Raw genomic sequence first — 18104 nt, forward strand, 5'->3', positions numbered from 1 at the left:
TTAGTTAGTTTTTATTGTCTATTTTATTTTACAGCTTTTCCTTAGTTTGTTAGGGTTTAGATTTAGCTTCCTAACAGTAGTCAAATGCTTGAGGGGGTGTTGGTGGCTAATGAGGTTGTTGTTTATGCGAATAAGGAGCTAAGTGATTGTCTCCTTTTTAAAGTGGACTTTGAAAAAGCATACGATAATGTTAGTTGGAATTTTCTTCGATACTTGATGAGGAGGATGGGATTTGGAGAGAAATGGAGGAATTGGATGGAGTTGTTGATTTTTGAGCCATATGTCGGTCCTTGTGAACGGTAGTCCTACGAAGGAGTTCGTGGTTGACAAAGGATTGAGACAAGGCGATCCTCTTTCGCCTTTTCTCTCTGTGTTAGTAACGGAAGGACTCACAAGTTTGGTGAATCAATCTATAGCGGCGGGTGAGTTTGAACCTTTTTCGATCAATAGAGGTTGCAAGATGGACATTCTTCAATTTGCGGACGACACATTGTTGGTGGGAAAAGGCACTTAAAAACATGTATGGGCGGTCAAAGCGATATTAAGAGCTTTGGAATTGGTATCGGGTCTAGGAATCAACTATCACAAGAGTAAGTTGATCGGTATCAATATTAATAATACTTTTTTGGAAACCGCTTCTTGGTTTCTCTCTTGTAAATTGGAAACTTGCAATTTCAAATTTCTTGGGATTTAGGTTGGCGCTAACCCGAGGAAATAGGAAGTGTTGAAGCCTTTGTTAGAGAAGATGAAGAAGAAATTGGAGGGGTGGAAGGTTAGGTAGCTTAATTTGGAAGGGAGGATTACTTTGTTAAGGTCCATCTTGAGTTCCTTAATGATTTTCACAATGTCATTTTACAAGATGCCGACGAAAGTAGCGAAAGAATTTACGAGACTTCAAAACAACTTTCTTTGGCAAGGGGTGGAAGGGAAACGAGGCATTCATTGGATTAGTTGGAAGGAGGTCACCCAGCCTTTTGAGAAGGGGGGCTTATGGGTTAAAAATATCGTGGATTTTAATTAATCTCTTTTATGTAAATGGATATGGAAGATTCTTCAAGGATCGGACTCACTTGATATCATATTTTTAAGGCGAGATATGGTGATATATCGGTGAAAGTTTTGGGGGGAGATAGTGCTTTGGTGGGAATTAAGAAGGGTTCCACTTGGTGGAGAGATTTATTGAAGATTGGGTGTAAAGTCGGTAAGGATCCTTTTGCATCTTTTTGCACTTTCATTCCTAAGATCGGTTACAAAACTCCCTTTTGGGAAGCTAAGTGGATGAGTGATAAAAATTTTAAGGAGGAATTCCCGCTATCCTATGACGCCTCGAGTTTGAAAGGTATTTCGGTAGCGGGAATGAGAGGGTGGGAGGAAGGTTGTTGGAAGTGGGGGGATTTGGGGGTTTCAGATGAAGCGGCGGGGAATGTGGAGTTGAATGCTGATTTGGAGAGCTTGCGTGATTTATTGGCAACTTTTGTGGGGTGGGGGGAAGGCGGTGATGTTGTTGAGTGGGAAGCGAACCGGGAGGATGGTTTTACGGTGGCTTCTTGTTATGGTCGTTATGCTAGCTTACAAACTTATTTCGGTCCTCCTTGTAAATTTGATGAGGTTGAGGGTATTGTTTGGAAGGCGGGAGCACCATTCAAGATTAAGGCCTTTGCATGGAGACTCATTGCTACTAGACTTCCTACCAAAGATATATTGCTTCGTAGAGGAATTCCGTTTTCTTTTGACAATTTAAAGTGCTCATTTTGTGGGTTACAATCGGAAAGACGGGATCACTCTTTTTTTGCTTGTTTTTTGGTAAAAAATATTTGGTTAGAGATAGCTTTGTGGATAGGTAAAGAGGTGATAGAAAAAGATGAGTGTCTTTCAAGTTTTATGGATTGACACATATTTTATAAAGCTAAAAAGATAGATGTGAAGAAACTTGATTTGGTTTGGTTAGCCACTGACTTGGTCCATATGGTTGAGTAGGAACGGTGTGTGTTTTAGGGAGGAAGAGTGAAATTTTAATGATGTTGTTTGGAACATAAAAACTTTGGTTTGTAGGTGGATTTTTTTCAGAGATATTAAACATCCCAATTGCTCCCTTTATGATTTTAGCAAAGAACCTTTGGCCTACTTGTGGTAATTGTAATTGCATTTGGTAGGTAATTTTTTCGATAGGCTTTTGTCTTTTCTGTTTGTAAACAGGTAGGAGAACCCTTAGTTCTCCATTATATATAAAATCTCTTGTTTAAAAAAAAAAACTAAAGAAGAAAAGAAAACTATAAGACATTAAGACATTATTAAGTTGTAACATACTTTAGCCTTCATATGTGAAATCACTTAACTTTAAGCATGTTTTTAACAATGCAGCATTCCCATTCAACGAATCCCAAGATTTCTGATTCATATCATCTCATCTAAATGTTCTTCGATAACTTTGAACCCATTTTCATTTTTTTTTTAATCTTTGAACCCATTTTCATTTAAATAAAAATAAATGGTAGAAACAATGTTTCACCATATTTTTTCGATTCTGTTGTTATATCAGATATCATCTTCAACTTGATAACTACCTATCATGTTTGTTTTTCATTTCATTTTCATATATTAGCAACCACATTAATTTATAAAGTTTGGTACACTTGAAAAATATTAAAATTCTCAAATATATAACTAAGAGCCGCACAATTGTAATTAACATATATTAGATGTTACAAAACCACCACATCAAACTATAGCAAGACCCAACCAGTAACAGCTGAATGTTATTGTAAACTAAAACTATACTATAATATTGTTCAAATTCAATCAAAATTAATGTTACATGTCCATAAATCAAGAAACAATAGTTTTTCTCACTTCTTTGTGGTTTTCATAGTTACCATAATCATCATTCGCAGTTGTCTTCCGATGGTATCTGTAATTGATGTACTGCAATATTATCTGTTTCACTGTTAAGGTTTTTCAACTTTAGCACAAAAACCTTTCTTCATCATTAGAGTATAGTTAAGACTAAATAATAGTAAATTAAAATTTGAATAAAAAATATGTATAAAGGATACAAATAGGTCCAATGCAACGCAAACTATTGCATCCAATAGCCATGGCAAATTTGCTTTGATACTTTGCCATTCTGTAGTTCTTACAAGAATACTGCAGAGAAAATCAAATGAGTCAGATTTCTTACAAATATTTTATAAACACTGAGAAAAATGCAAAACACGATACTAATACTAATACGTTGACATAATTAATAATTTGAGAAAGTAAAGTGAGTATGAATTATAACCTTCCCACGTAAGCGGCATTGGCAATCAGTGCAAAGAGGAACATGAAAGGATTTAACCCCTACATGATAAAGAGAGAAATCATCTATTATAATTAGAGAAATTATAGATTATATATGGATTTGTGAATCATGATATATAATATGAAGACAAGAAATGATTAAGATTGAATATTACCTCAACACTCCCTCTTTTAATCTGGTCAATAATCATGTAATAAAAACATTGATAAGTTAGAATAATTCAAAAAAGAAAGAGTAGAATAAGTATAATAGAATTAAGTAGTTTTAGACATACATTTAACCATATTTGAGGTATTCGACCACCGGTATAGATAGCAGCCATGAGCCATCCCAACCATTGACCTAATGCACTGTGTGTTACATGTTCCTGTCATGAAATCTTATTAGTAGCAGCTGCAAGCAAATGCAGTTATGCAGATTGAAAGTGTAGAGTATGACTCGTAGATGGTGTCTAGGGAGAGGGGGCTAGGAAATTGAGCGACGGTCTCAAACAATAGTATTATATATATCATTTGTAACAATGTAATACTCCGTAGACGCAGATGTAAGTAAATTTGGCCGAATTATAAGAGTAAGAGTAAGAGTGTATGAATAACATACTTGGGAGAGTAGTTTTCTTCCAGTCAGTGCTATGTATCCCACTTTCAAAGCATTACTCTGCATAGGCAAGCTAAGTGATGTTGCTAGAAATGTTCCATAGCTTCCCTGAAAACAGTTTACGATAATCTTTTCAAATTAGTCCCTTAACTTATATATATTTACAATCAAATTTATCTTTGAAATTAACATTAATAAAAACATTCATGTTCTAGGTTCACAATGTATACACTATGTGACACTACTAAAATCACCATGAACCACTACAATTCTAATGGTTACACCGTGATTTTGTCAAATTCACTCACCGCAGAACGAGGGATTAGTCTCGGTTGTGTTGCAGGAGGTGAATGCGCCTCGTCATCGGAAGATGAATTTTCGTCTAATCCCATTGCAGATGGTCCACTTTTAGCAACTCTCATGTATGTTCGAGATGGCGGAGTCATATTACCGGCCAATGATCTTGCTGATCTGTACAATTAGCACAACAATTATAATCGTGTTGTCTATTTGTCTGACTATTTCTGTACAATCTTGATTATATATAAAAGTTATTGACAATTATTAAATTTTATTAATCTAATAATTAACAATTTAAATATAAGTACTTACCCATAGTAATACTCTGGTCTACTAATTGTTCTGTGTTTGCCACTTCTTATTGGAATCCCAGACTCATCTGCTTGTTTTGGTTTCAATGGTTTTTTCTCTTCCTCATCATAACCCTATTATTATAACAAAATAACAAAAATACAAGAATAATATAACATTATTTTTTATTTTAGTAAGTAACATTTTATATTTGTTTCTCAATCTTAATTGCAAAAGAACCTCTTGGACGTTGATCTTTTGACGACGGTTGCAGCACCATTTATAGATGTAATCATAATAGAAGCTTTGCAATACTAATACGATAGTTGTGATTGTGTAAAGCTGTTAATAATCAATAATCACAATAAAATAACACGCCATTAGTATAAAGTTAAGGTTGCAATTTTATATAGTAAAGTATATATAAAAAAGTTTGAATATTATTTTTGACAAAACAAAAAGTTGAATATGTTTCTTTTTTTGGCAATTAATACAAGAGCTTTTAGTGGGATGGTCCTGATCATGATTCCATCTGAGTGGTGGTGTATCTTTTTTTAAAGTAATTGGGCCTACCACACTCTTCAAAAAAAAATGTTTGTTTTTGACAAAAAAAAAATTCAAACTTTTATTTAAATTTTTATGGTTGTATTTTAATTACCAGAGCTGTGTAGTATTGAGTTGGCAACTGCAGTTCCAGCCATCCAAAAGAGCACAAAGGAAAACACAAAACACCAAAAACATAATTAAATAAAAGTAAGTCAATAATCACAATAATTTTATGTGCATGCATGTGTCATTAAAAAGAGAATATTAAAGAGTGGCTGAAGTCGGTAAATATATAATTAAATATTAACAAGTGTTCACATAATTAAAAAATTATTAAACATTTATAAAGCAAAAAAGAAATATTATTATAGAAAAGAGTATTAGATAACTATTGACAACAAAGAGACAAAATGACATGTAATGCACTTAAAAAGACACCAAATTCTACATTCTTCCACCTATTGCAATTAACTTAATCATTTCAATATTATTTATTTTCTAAATAATATTCGAAATAATCTTTAATTAAATATTATATGATATTTATTCAAAAAATAAATAATGTAATTTAAAATTTTTCTACCATTATGGTCCTCTTTAACTCTCCTTTAGTCTACTCAAAAGATTAATCTCTATAAATATGAAGAGATAATATCCAGTTTTTAATGGAAAAAAAATGCTGATCCATCTCTAAATATGTTTTAAATGTTATCAAACTAAATACATATAAAATTCAATTCTGTTTTAAAAAAATAAGAGAAATTAAGAAATTATAAAAAAAAAATTGAAAATTAAACAATATTTAATTAGTTAAAAACATAGATTTTGTTATGAATAGACTAAGAAAAACTTCATAGTCAAAGTCACACAATTAGGGACCAAAGTCTAATTAATTTTTTAATTAAATTAATTACGTACAGAGCAAAATGAGACTCATCAGAACACAGCACACAAACATTTTACAATGTTGTTTAAAATTAAAAAAAAAAAACATTTTACAATGTAATGTTTGAGAAATCAGAATCACATACCGTAGCTGGTTCTAAAAGACAACCCACCAAGTTGAATATATCTCTGCAACCAAATAGTTCAACAATAGAACATTAATAATTAAAGAGATTATAACTGTAATTAATTAATTAATTAATTAGCATAAATGGACTAACTAACCCAGCAATCCAAGTAAGAAGAAAAGCAAGAGAAACACCATGACTAGACTTAGCACGAAAATTAGTAATAATCTGAGGAATTTCAGCAACACCCCAACAAACTAAACTGATGAAACCAAAAGTGAATGAGATATCATCACTCAAATTGCAGAGACAGTCACTGAAGTAGTTTTGAACCCAACCCACACAGGGTTTATTCTCCTTCACACAATATGAGGGTTGCATGTTTTTTTGGTCACGGTTTTTGTTTTGAGCTTGAGTAATGAGTTATGAGAACAAGAGGTTTAAGGTGGTTTGGTTTTAAAGACAGTGTTGTGTTGGTTTCTGAAATTACAAAACGAACCGCCACAGTGAATGAATCGTGTAAAGTCGTTTTCGTTGTTTTGTCTTTTTGTGGATTCACGTTATTGCCATTTGTTGAGAAAATCATTTGTGTGCGTGTATTTTCATTTTTAGGAAGAAAAGAATTTGTAAACAAAATCTAACTCACTTTTTTGATATTAATCCAATACTAATGTTAACAACTAATACTACTTACTTCTTTTAAAATATATAAAGTTAAAGTGTGCCTCATTACTTAAATCATGATTACTCCCTTCATTTTTGTATATTTAAAACTTGAAAATGTAATTGATCGAAATATGAATTAAATACATTTTTATTTTAATTTAATTTTACAATGAGAATAAGTATTTAATAAGAATTGAATATGTTTGTTTTGTGAATTGCAAATTTAATTTTAGGAGTAGTCTGGAATATTTTTCATTTTTAAGTTTGTTTTAAGTTTTTTAAAGTTATATTTAGGAATTTTTTATTTCCAAAATTCATTTTACACATAATTTTATTATTTTTTATTCTCATAAGAAATAGCCACACATAACTTTCCACTATCAAATATTTTAACTCATTTATTTTATAATTTAAATTTTAAGTTAAAGATATTTCAAGAAATTGCATTTTTCACCAATGTAGACGGGGATTTTTTTTTAAATAATTAAGTTTTTCAAAAAAATTACGCATATAACCAAAATTTTAAATTACATAAATGACCATTTTTTCACTATTTTAACACATTGTCGCCACTTGCATTGCCGACTACACTCAAATTTTAATATTTTTGTAAATTGTGGCGGTTCAAAACAGCCACAATTTTTTTAATTAATTTAGATTTGCGGCGGTTTTGAACCACCACAATTTACAAAAAAAATAAAAATTTAAGTATAGTTGCCAATGCAAGTGGCGACTTGCCTTACGAAAAAGATTTGCGGGGGTTTTAAACCGCCAAAATATACAAGTCGCCAATGCAAGTGGCGACAATGTGTTAAAATAGTGAAAAAATAGTCATTTATGTAATTAATTTGAAATTTTGGTTATATGCGTAATTTTTTTGAAAAACGTAGTTATTTAAAAAAAATCGTAGACGGGAATAAAATTCACAAGAATAATATTCCCATGAATAGCATTCCCGGAATTATACTTCTAATCCTAGACAAATACACCCTAAAATACAATCTTTGTGGGTATATTTTTATAAAGAACATCGACTATGAGTACTATACAGTTAGTTTAACGAGTATTTGTAAGTAAAGTAACTGATATTTCATATATCAGTTAGTTAATGGATAAAGAAACATATGTTAGAATATTCATATTTATCAATATTTGTATCTATTTTAGGTTGGTGAAGTCCACTTTGAAAGATCTCTAACACGGGAATAGAAGTCTCAGGTGAGATGAGAGCATCGTTTGGATTTAGTGCGAGGATCTCTAGTGAGAGTACACATGTTCGTCGGTTTAAGTGGGCGAAGCTTTAGATTGGCCCAAAACAGTTGCCCCCTCCCCCCTCAAGTCCTTTCTATAAAAAATGAAGCTATGATTATTGTTGTGGGATTGTCGAGACCGACCTCAAGTGTCGTGATCATTGCTAGAGTTCTCCAAACAAGTTTAGTGGGAGTTGATGGCCTTGGGAACACGCACATGAAATGTTTGTCCTGTCAATGAAGCATTACTTTTGGGAGGACTTCCATGTGGATTTATACATCTAGGGTAGGGAGGCGACACCCTTAGAGTGCTTGAGTAACCTCAATTATTGTTATGGAACTGAGATTGAATATGGGCGTTGATTATGCCTTTTGATATTTCCTTGATTCTTGGCTAAAGATTCTAATGCCACTGGTTGGAGATATATCGAGGGAGTAAAGTTAGTTTTTCATTTATCTTTCCTTGCATCAAAGTGTTAATGTCTTTGTCTTTCTCACCATTTTTCGAATTCTAGGATGAATCAAGGAAAAGGTAGGCCAAAAGAAAAACGGTAATGAGAAAGAAGCGCCTCTCCCCCTAAAAATTGAAGAGAGGAAAGGTGGCCCAGATGGCCAAATATTGGAAACAAGCAGACGAGGAGGAGGAGGAGGAGGAGGATAAGGAGTTGTAGGTGGAGTATACCGTTAGAGGATGAACTTTAAGCAAATCAGAAAACCTTCATATTTTCATGTACATTAAAGGAGAGGTATTCCAGTCCTTGGAGGACCTTCCCATCAACACAAGAATAGACTCTGAAAAGATAACATGACGCAAGAGAAACGAAGTCATATGTGACATAACATCACCAGATTGGTACTTATTAAGAACCACATGGGTAGTTTCAGGAGATTTTCCAACTTTAAAGGGGCTTCCTACAATTTGGTTATGAGGAAGTTATATGAGATGATGCTGCAAGAGAAGAAGCCAGATCACAAACCTCCTAAAAATGCCACACGTTATTTCATTTAATGATAGGGAATTAATCAATGAGACACCTACCTCTCTTTTTTTGTTACTAATAAAGGTCTCAATAGCCAATTAAGATGTCTGAAAAGTCGTGATAGACCAAGGAATATGATGCAATATAATATGCATCAACCTCTTAGAGATCCCGCTCCTAACTCGTCAAGATATCATCCCTTTTAGAGGGACCGATCTTAAAGGATTCAATGGGTCAATAAAAAAACTTTAGGGATGCATAAAGCTCGTGGTATCATTAAGATAAAAAGAAGAAAGAAACATGATTAAGACATAATTTTTGGTAATTGACTACAAGTAGATTTAAAAGTTTATAATAGCTTGACCTTCTTTGGCCAAAATGAAGACCGTTTCTTTAACGGTTTATCTAAAATTGAAGTATATCATATCAAAAGGGACATATTGTCCGTAAGAGATGCATAATTGGAGGCATGCATTGTATATTTCTAAGGGTACCTCAAGCTCCGCCAAGAGAAAGATGACAACTAGAAAAAATTACATTACTACTCAAGGACAAGAAGTTCTTGGACAAAAGAAACCCAAGGAAAGTGGGAAATGGACCATACTCATTAAAGGGAAGAAAACGAAACCAAGCACACCGTTGTCAACTTGCCATATGCATGGACCAAAATCAAAACCTATAGAGGTGAGTCATAATATCATAGCAAGATCGAGGAATAAAGCAAAAATACGACAAAGAAGGAAGTCCTGACCCAAATAATGAATGTTTTATAGATTATCGTTGTTTATGTTCAATCACACTTTACTCTATTCAGAGATTACTTTCGCTACCCAAATTTCTTAAACTTTTAAACCAATAAAAAATGGAAGTAACGTCAAATTTAAATTAAAGTACAAATAACCTCGGTTCTAATAGGAGAAAAGACAAATAAAATTCACCTACAATGCAAGAAAAACCTCACTCATCTGCTCACCGCCATGGAGACGAATGGTCGTCTTTGAGAAATCCACTCTTTATCCAAGGTCGTAACCTGGATTGTGAAATTTCATCACATCAAGAAAAAAATGAATAATAAACATTAAATGCAATAAATTCAAATTAATTTATGGAAAGACAAAAAAAATTATCTAAAAAATACACATCTGCCAAAACAATAAGGTCGAAAAGGTATAGAAGATGGATAATGCAATAATTACACCTAAAGAAAAGCGTAGAAAAGAAAAAGTAAACCGAGATGATACACATAAATTATGTCCATATTATAAAAATAGATAATGTCATGGACAAGCCTCAGAGGAACGCAAAAAAGAAAGATAAATACACATATTCATTCAATCCTACCACTCATAATTCTTTTAAGGCGTCTAGACTTGTAGTCTCAAAGTTATAGAGGGGTTTAACACCCTATTTTGAGAAATCATTTTTAAAGCTCAGGACACCAAGAATATTAATCTTCATCTCATAAATAAAACATAATTGATCAAGCCAACTAATTTTATAACTCAATTAAAAAAATATCTTTTCATTTTCAAGGAAAACTTATTAATGAAACCTCTTTAGTTCCGCCTTCCCCGAAACTAATGAAGAAACTTTGATTTCAACTTCCTAGAATTTGACTTGGCCAAAATGTTTCTCCAGAAGTACGATTTTTGATTTAAGAGGAGCAATGTTTTTCTATGAGGTTACATTTGAGCTTGCATTATATTCACTTGGGTGTTTAAGTGTTTATAGCAACAAATGCCCCCTTGACACCAAACCAACTTAAAACACATTACAAATACTCATAAATCATAGTTGATTTGACATTTCTCACTAGTGAGAAACTCCGGTCCACAAAAGATCACTAATTAGTATCAACTTCTAATTGGACCATTCTAACAATCGTCTCTTTATTACAATTACTGCCTCCGTATTATATATAAGAAGTGTCTCATCTACAATTTTTTTTCTCTGTCTCAAAATATACCAATACATCCTTTATTATTATTTTTCTACTATATTATATTCCTATTTATTACCTTTCACTTTATTCAACTACTCTATTATCAATAATTAATAAAAGTAGTCTAATAAATGATATTAGTTTTATCATTAAAATTAATACATCTAATATTTTTTTTAAAATCGCGTAGTGTTCAAATGAAAAAAATTTTAAAATAAGGAGGGAGTATTTTTAACCACTATTATTAGAATTATACTATTTTACAATCATACTTCTCTCATAATTGATTTTGCTGCTTTTAAAAGAAAAAGAATTGAGTTTGCTACCAAGAGTGTGGCATATTCTCTCGTGCGATGCTAGTCTGAACTCTGAATGACCCCATGTGAGTCAATTTACATATTCTAAATTGTATAATTAATTAGAGACAATTGTCTAAAGAATAATATATATTTCGACAAGTGATGGTATGAATCTATGCATTCCCTACTTGTCCCATAATTGACGATTTTAAACTTTCTTAATCAAGACTCAAAACTATAGTCATGTGACACCTGAGAACAACAAAGAAGCTTATGATGAAATCAAATGTTAACATTTTGCAAATTTCAGACTTTTACGGCATCAAATATAAATTTTATATTAATTGTAAACAGATTGGAGAACCCTTATTCTCTCTTATATATAATATTTTGTTTACTAAAAAAAATTTTGAATTGAAAACTCTATATTTTTTCTCTTTAAAAGTTATATATATTTTTTGTTGAACAATGAAAATTTAATGAGCAAAGGTGTCAATATAGTGTTGACATTATTGCACATCAATTAAATTCAGTTGAATAATTTGTTATGAAATAATTTTTTTTTTTACTGAATGATGCTAGTATTGTTGGTACCATCTTTCATGTCAGTGGTTTGATATAAATATATACAAAAAAAACAAAAAATATCACTCTCACTTTATGGTAGTACCATATTATGTTAGTGTATCTGAGGTCCAACAAGAAATTTAATAGCTTGCATGTGTAATGAATATCCTTGAGCATCTTCCAATATGTGAAAAAATCATCGACATAAAATAGTTCTGATGAGTAGGCCCTGAACACAAAATAATATTCCCAGCATTTCCAAAATATACTCAACAAAATCAGTTCTAAAAAGCTATAAAAATTGAATTTTTCTTTACCCACCTCCCTATGGGGGAAACCCCCAGCGAAATCCCAAAACTGCCCCTGCTTCGGAGATGCATCTCCGAAGTTATTTTTTTTTTTGTTTTTTTTTTAGTTCGGAAATGTATCTCCGAAAACATCAAAAATTTGATGTTTTCGGAGATTCATTTCCGAACTAAAAAAAATTCAAAATCCGTGCATATTTTCGGAAGTTCATTTCCGAAACTGTTGCTGCATATACAAATTTCCCTCCTTCACTTTTTCATCATTTTTCTCCAAAAACTTATCAAAACCCTCTCTAAACCCTATCAATCTCCATCAATTTTTCTCCCTAAAAGCAAGTTTCAAACCGTTGATCACGTTAAAGGGGGCATAGAAAGCTACAATTTCAGGTAAACATCTCTCATTTCATCCCCTATTTCACTACATTGATTCAACAAATTTATGCTGAAAACTGATATAGTTCGGAAGTTCATTTCCGAAATATATTACCTAACAAATTTCGGAAATGAACTTCCGAAACATGCCCTGGCAGTTTAAAAAAAAACAGTTTTGGCCAATTTTGCTAATTTTTGCATTTGCTAGGTATGGTGCATCCGGACAACATTGTGCAAGACGATGGAGTATTAAATCCGGAAATTGTCAACGTTAATAACGATCCGGTTATTGACGCTACTCCTATGATCAATGCGGTCGATGTTAGGCAACATTTTACAAATGATCGGAGCTTCGTTAGTCGAGAACAATTGATTGATTGGGTTCGAAACGAAGCTAGTAAACTTGGATTTGGAATTGTCATTTTAAGGTCGGACAACGGAAATAGTAGGCGGAAAGCTTTCGTTGTTTTGAATTGCGAACGTGGTGGTAGTTATGTGCAATCAAACCGTGTGCTAAAACACGAGGACACGGGATCGAGAAAGTGCGGGTGTCCGTTTAAGTTGCGTGCCACTCGGAGGGTTGATGATTTGTGGCGGTTAACCGTAATTTGTGGAATGCATAATCATGCCTTGGATGTCAAGTTACACGGGCATCCAATGGCGTGTCGTTTGTCCCGCGAAGAGAGGAATGTGATATCGGACCTAACGATAGTCAAAGTGGCGCCTCGCAACATACTTGCCGATTTGAAGCGTAAGAAACTGGATAGCGTTTCAAATATCAAGCAAGTTTACAATGAACGGCACAATCTCAAGGTTTTGAATATGGGCCCTCGGTCGGAAATGCAACAACTTTTGAAACTTCTAGGCGATAACAATTACGTTTCAAGCTTCCGAACCTCCGAGGACAAAGTTACCGTGCGTGATATTTTTTGGACTCATCCCGAAAGTATCAAATTGTTCAACACATTTCCAACCGTTCTAGTCATGGATTCGACGTACAAGACAAACAAGTATAGGCTTCCTCTTCTAGAGATCGTCGGTGTGACCTCGACGGACAAGACTTATTCGGTGGGGTTTGCTTTTTTGGAGTGTGAAAAAGAAGAAAACTTTACGTGGGCCTTGGGAATTTGCAAGTCTTTGTTAGTTGATCAAGAGGTTATGCCAAACGTCGTTGTCACCGATCGGGACAATGCTTTGATGAATGCGGTCGATACCGTCTTCCCGACATCTACCGCTTTACTTTGCCGGTATCACATAACTTGCAACGTGAGAAGCAAGTTGAAACCCGCGGTTGGGACAAAAGATAGGTTGGATGAAAATGGTAAATTTGTCAAAGCCGGTGTTGTGGTTGATAGGATAATGGCGGCATGGAGGGGAATTTTGGATGCATACTCCGAAGAGGATTATACCGAGAAATTGGTACACTTTAGGTCTTTGTGTGGTTCCATTAGGACATTTTGTCATTACGTCGAATCCACCATTCTTGACAAAGTTAGAGAAAAAGTTGTGTGCGCTTGGACAAATCGGGTTAGACATCTTGGTTGCACCACGACTAACCGAGTTGAATCCGCACATGCGGTCTTCAAGAGGTGGTTGGGTGATAGTAAGGGAGATTTGTGTCGCGGGTGGGACACCGTGAATCAAATGCTTGAAAATCAACACAATGAAATTCAAACATCGTTCGGTCGGAGCAAGACGGTCATGGAACACCGGTATAAGGGCCAAATTCTATTCTCCCAATTGATTTACAACATATCTCGAACGAGTTTGAATTTTTTGTTTCATGAAGCTAAGCGGTCGGAGACCACGGGGGCGGATAGTTCTTTATGTGGGTGCACCATTAGAACTACATACGGCCTTCCGTGTGCTTGTATAATTTCAAAAAAGAAGGAGTTGAATTCACCAATACGCATGGATGAGGTAGCCGACCATTGGAAGAAACTTCGTTTTGATGATTTTGACCCGCCGAAGGAAAATGACTCCAAAATCACCATCTCCGACGAGTTGGAAGTGATAATGGAGAAGTTTGCTAAGGCGGACGACACAACAAAATTGCACATAAAAGAACAATTGCGAAAGATCGCGTTTCCGGAGACCACCGATTTGAAACCGCCATCTCAACCGGTTAAGACGAAAGGTGCACCGAAAAAGTCAAAAATTACACAAGATGACAATTCAACAAAACGATCTCCTTCCTACTTTGAACATGTTGATTCATCGTTGCCGGAAATTCAAGAGACACCGAAGTCCACGTGTAGTGGTAACAAAGGAGCCCGTATTTCGAAGCCACCTCGCACACCGCCGATCAAAAAATCACCGATTGTCTACATTGATGAGATGCCACTTTTCATGCACAAATATATCGATAACATCGTTGATGTTGGAGGCGACGGTAATTGTGGATATCGGGCCGTTGCGGGTTTGCTCGGTAAAGGGGAAAATAATCACACTTTAGTCCGACGGGAGCTCATTGCGGAGTTGACTTCGTATCGGGATATCTACGGCCGACTATATGAAAATCAAGAAAAGTTTGCAAAAATTCATGATGCACTTGTTCCATCACTTACCGGTATCGCTCCGGTTTCGAAGTGGATGTCATTTCCCGAGATGGGTCATCTAATAGCAAGTGCATATGATATGGTGTGCGTCGATTTGACGAGGTTCGGATTATGTGAGACTTTCTTTCCACTTCATAGTCGACCGCCGTTGGACGCGTCGGGCCGCGTCATATGCATCGGGTATCTACGATCGCGGCACTTCGTTCAAGTGTTTTTGAAACCGGGTTGTCCTATACCGGCTACTTCTTGTCAATGGACGGCACATCGTTCAAATGAGGCGGAGACTTGGCCGGATCCGTTCGTTGCGAGGATGGCGGAGTTTGAAGAAATGATGAGCAAGGAGCGCGAGCAAAATAGAGAGCGTTCGAAGAACGTGCCTATTTTGGACTTAGGATCCACCGATTGGTTCGGTGAATTTTAGTTCGTCCCGGATCGTTTTTTGTTTGTAACGATCATTTTTTGTATGTATTGTTGTTTATCATGTAAAATCGGACCGATTCAATACATATATAATATAAGTATGTTTTATGTCATCAATGTCTAATTTATGTCTATTTTGAATTCCTTTGGTATTGTTTACACAAAACACTAAGCAATCAACAAAATGCAAAATTTAAGTCTGTTTTCTGCATAATTCGGAAATGAACTTCCGAAATATACATGTCTGGAGCCTATTTTCGGAAGTTCATTTCCGAAATGTCCCCTGAGGCAGGATAAGGTTTGTCGGGCCATCAATGCTCCAATAAGTCTATAAATACCACACACTCTTCTTCATCCTCTTCACACCACAAAACACAAATGACACAAACCTACCCTCACCTAGCATTCGTCTACTTTGAAACCGGCTACCCGATGCCGTTCCAATTTCGCTTCTCGCGCGACACGCCGTTTGCGGAATTGATACCGTCGCTCAACACGCTTTTGCGCTATCCCGAGAATCGAAAGGTTGTCAAGCTCGAGTACCGCTCTCCATCGCTTAACGACGAGGGAGACATTAAGTTCACACCTTTTGAGATCAAGAACGACGAAGACTTAGCGGTTATGTGGACAACGTTCGACCGATTTTCTTCGAAAGGCCCGATCGAGTTGGACGCCAAACTTCAAAGATCGGCGGACGACGTTATCAAAATGTTGACTCATTCCCACCTACCCGTGTTCAACAATATGTAACTTTGATTTTCAGTAATATTATCGTTGTAATCTTCACCCGATTAAATAAAGCGAATCGTTGTTATTTTTCATTTTGCTTCTGTCCAGACATAACTTCGGAAGTGCATTTCCGAATTCCATCATGGGGGGTGCGCTCGGAGATGAACTTCCGAAACACCACATTTTCTGAAAATTTAACTTTATTTCGGAGATGCATCTCCGAAATCAATTTTTTATATTAAAAAAAACACTTTTTCGGAAGTTCATTTCCGAAAACACCTTTTTTGCAAAAAAAAGTACCGTTTCGGAAATGAACTTCCGAAACAAGGGGTAGTGTGGTAAATTCACTAGGGGTGGGCAAGAAGGTTAGGAGGTGGCTAAAGAAATTCTCTAAAAATTAGGGCAAAGTATGTGTCAATTTTTCTAGATTTTATGCAAAACATATGTCCAATTTACTAAATTATTGTTTGGGATATCAGAAACATAGATTTGAAACCTATTGCCCATGTAAAAACCTATTGTTAATAATAATAATAATAATAATAATAATAATAATAATAATAATAATAATAATAATAATAATAATAATAATAATAATAATAATAATAATTAATAATAATAATAATAATAATAATAATAATAATAATAATAATAATAATAATATAATTAGTTAAATTGTGTATTAATTTTTGTAAATGTGAAACTTTTTCATGAATTTTGATATATTTCACAACCAAATATCTAAAAGAAATAGAGTAATTAAAAAAACGTGTTGTTCTGCGGAAAAGTTATACTTCTACGAACCTATTTCATTATACTGACCAAGTTCAACTAAGGGACTTAGACAAAATTGAGGAACTTTTTGAAACCATTCTTGTTTCCTCTTTCATTCATAATTTTTAATAGCCTTTTTTTTTTCTTTGTAATTATAATTATTTAAATTACAATAACTATAAAAATTATTAATTTATTTTAATTTTAGCATTTCGTACAATTTTCAACAAATAAATGTAATAATATATTGTTTAAATAGTAATTAACAAAATATAGAAAAAAAATGTATATAAACAAACCATCAGGACCGTGTAACCCTCCCTCGCAAAGGTATTCCCTTTTAGAAAGCAGTGAATCTAGTCGGCAAAGGCTAAGAGATTCATTCTCCAAAAGTGTGTAAAAGTTTTAACCTTCAAAATATTTTTTATATGTAGCAATCTAATAGGTTTATAATATGAAAAAACCTTTAATGGATATTGACATGTCGGCAAAAAGATGTTTAATGTTGTTTTGATTAAAAATTTTAAATAATACTACCTCCGTTCCTTTTTATAAGAGACAAAGCACTTTTTAGATTCATTGAATAACTAATGTATTTGGTCTGTTTATAGACTAGATACATTGATTATTTAATGAACCTAAAAAGTGAATTGTCTCTTATAAAAGGAACGGAGGTAGTAACTAAAAGTGTATTTTATTTATTTATTTATTTATTAATATTATGAGAAGCAGCAAAAGCTGGTTGTATTGCATGATGATGGAAGCATGAAGTTTGTAGAGTTATGAATGGTGTAATTACATGTAGTGCATGACATGTATGAGACTATAAGCCATATCCATGCAACACTATAAATAGTTGTTTTCCTCTTCATGTAAAACTAACTCATTAGCGGTGTACGATTCCTTCCGCTTTCCATCTGCTCTAATCGTTTATGTTACAATTTTTCGTTCTCTTTTCAATTGTAACTTCGTCATCGTTCTTCTTCCGCCATAACCAAAATTTCAGAGGTCACTCCAACTGTATCTCCAAAAATTGAAATGTCAAGTTTTTCGATTCTCGCGATTGATTCATCGTCCTTTTAATATCACTTTCGACCTAAAATTTCCATCAAACTGCTGGAAAATAACTTCTTATTTTGAAATCAACAAGTTGAGAGTGTTATTGTTGCATAAAGAGTACACAAGATTGTGGTG

At 34.0% G+C, this 18104-nt stretch overlaps 2 protein-coding genes across 2 annotated transcripts; one reads left to right on the top strand and one right to left on the bottom strand.

Moving 5' to 3' along the window:
* Nucleotides 1-280: 280 nt before the first annotated feature.
* On the top strand, nt 281-1890 carry LOC131650041 (uncharacterized). The gene is made up of 2 exons (XM_058919782.1): nt 281-496; nt 1090-1890. The coding sequence occupies exons 1-2, from the start codon at nt 281-283 to the stop codon at nt 1888-1890; spliced, it is 1017 nt and encodes a 338-aa protein (XP_058775765.1).
* A 750-nt stretch (nt 1891-2640) lies between these two features.
* Nucleotides 2641-6561, bottom strand: LOC131652140 (seven transmembrane protein 1). The gene is made up of 12 exons (XM_058921918.1): nt 6206-6561; nt 6067-6109; nt 5148-5174; nt 4730-4831; nt 4511-4623; nt 4207-4369; nt 3902-4006; nt 3576-3668; nt 3456-3476; nt 3281-3339; nt 3054-3144; nt 2641-2934 (listed from the first exon to the last, which is right to left on the bottom strand). Exons 1-12 carry the CDS (start codon nt 6427-6429, stop codon nt 2827-2829), a joined length of 1149 nt encoding a protein of 382 aa, XP_058777901.1. The 5' UTR covers nt 6430-6561; the 3' UTR covers nt 2641-2826.
* Between the last annotated feature and the right edge of the window lie 11543 nt (nt 6562-18104).

The sequence above is a fragment of the Vicia villosa genome, linkage group LG2 (genome assembly GCF_029867415.1).
Source record: "Vicia villosa cultivar HV-30 ecotype Madison, WI linkage group LG2, Vvil1.0, whole genome shotgun sequence".
NCBI lineage: Eukaryota > Viridiplantae > Streptophyta > Magnoliopsida > Fabales > Fabaceae > Vicia > Vicia villosa.

Bases quoted from the DNA above. Each gene is read 5' to 3' on its own strand.
- LOC131652140 (XM_058921918.1), bottom strand. From the start codon at position 6,429: ATGCAACCCTCATATTGTGTGAAGGAGAATAAACCCTGTGTGGGTTGG. The intron at 3,477-3,575 runs GTATGTCTAAAA...ATTATTGACCAG, and splicing joins TACCTCAAATATGGTTAAAT to ATTAAAAGAGGGAGTGTTGA. The intron at 2,935-3,053 runs GTATCCTTTATA...ACAGTGAAACAG, and splicing joins GCGTTGCATTGGACCTATTT to ATAATATTGCAGTACATCAA.
- LOC131650041 (XM_058919782.1), top strand. From the start codon at position 281: ATGTCGGTCCTTGTGAACGGTAGTCCTACGAAGGAGTTCGTGGTTGAC. The intron at 497-1,089 runs GTGGGAAAAGGC...CATATTTTTAAG, and splicing joins TTGCGGACGACACATTGTTG to GCGAGATATGGTGATATATC.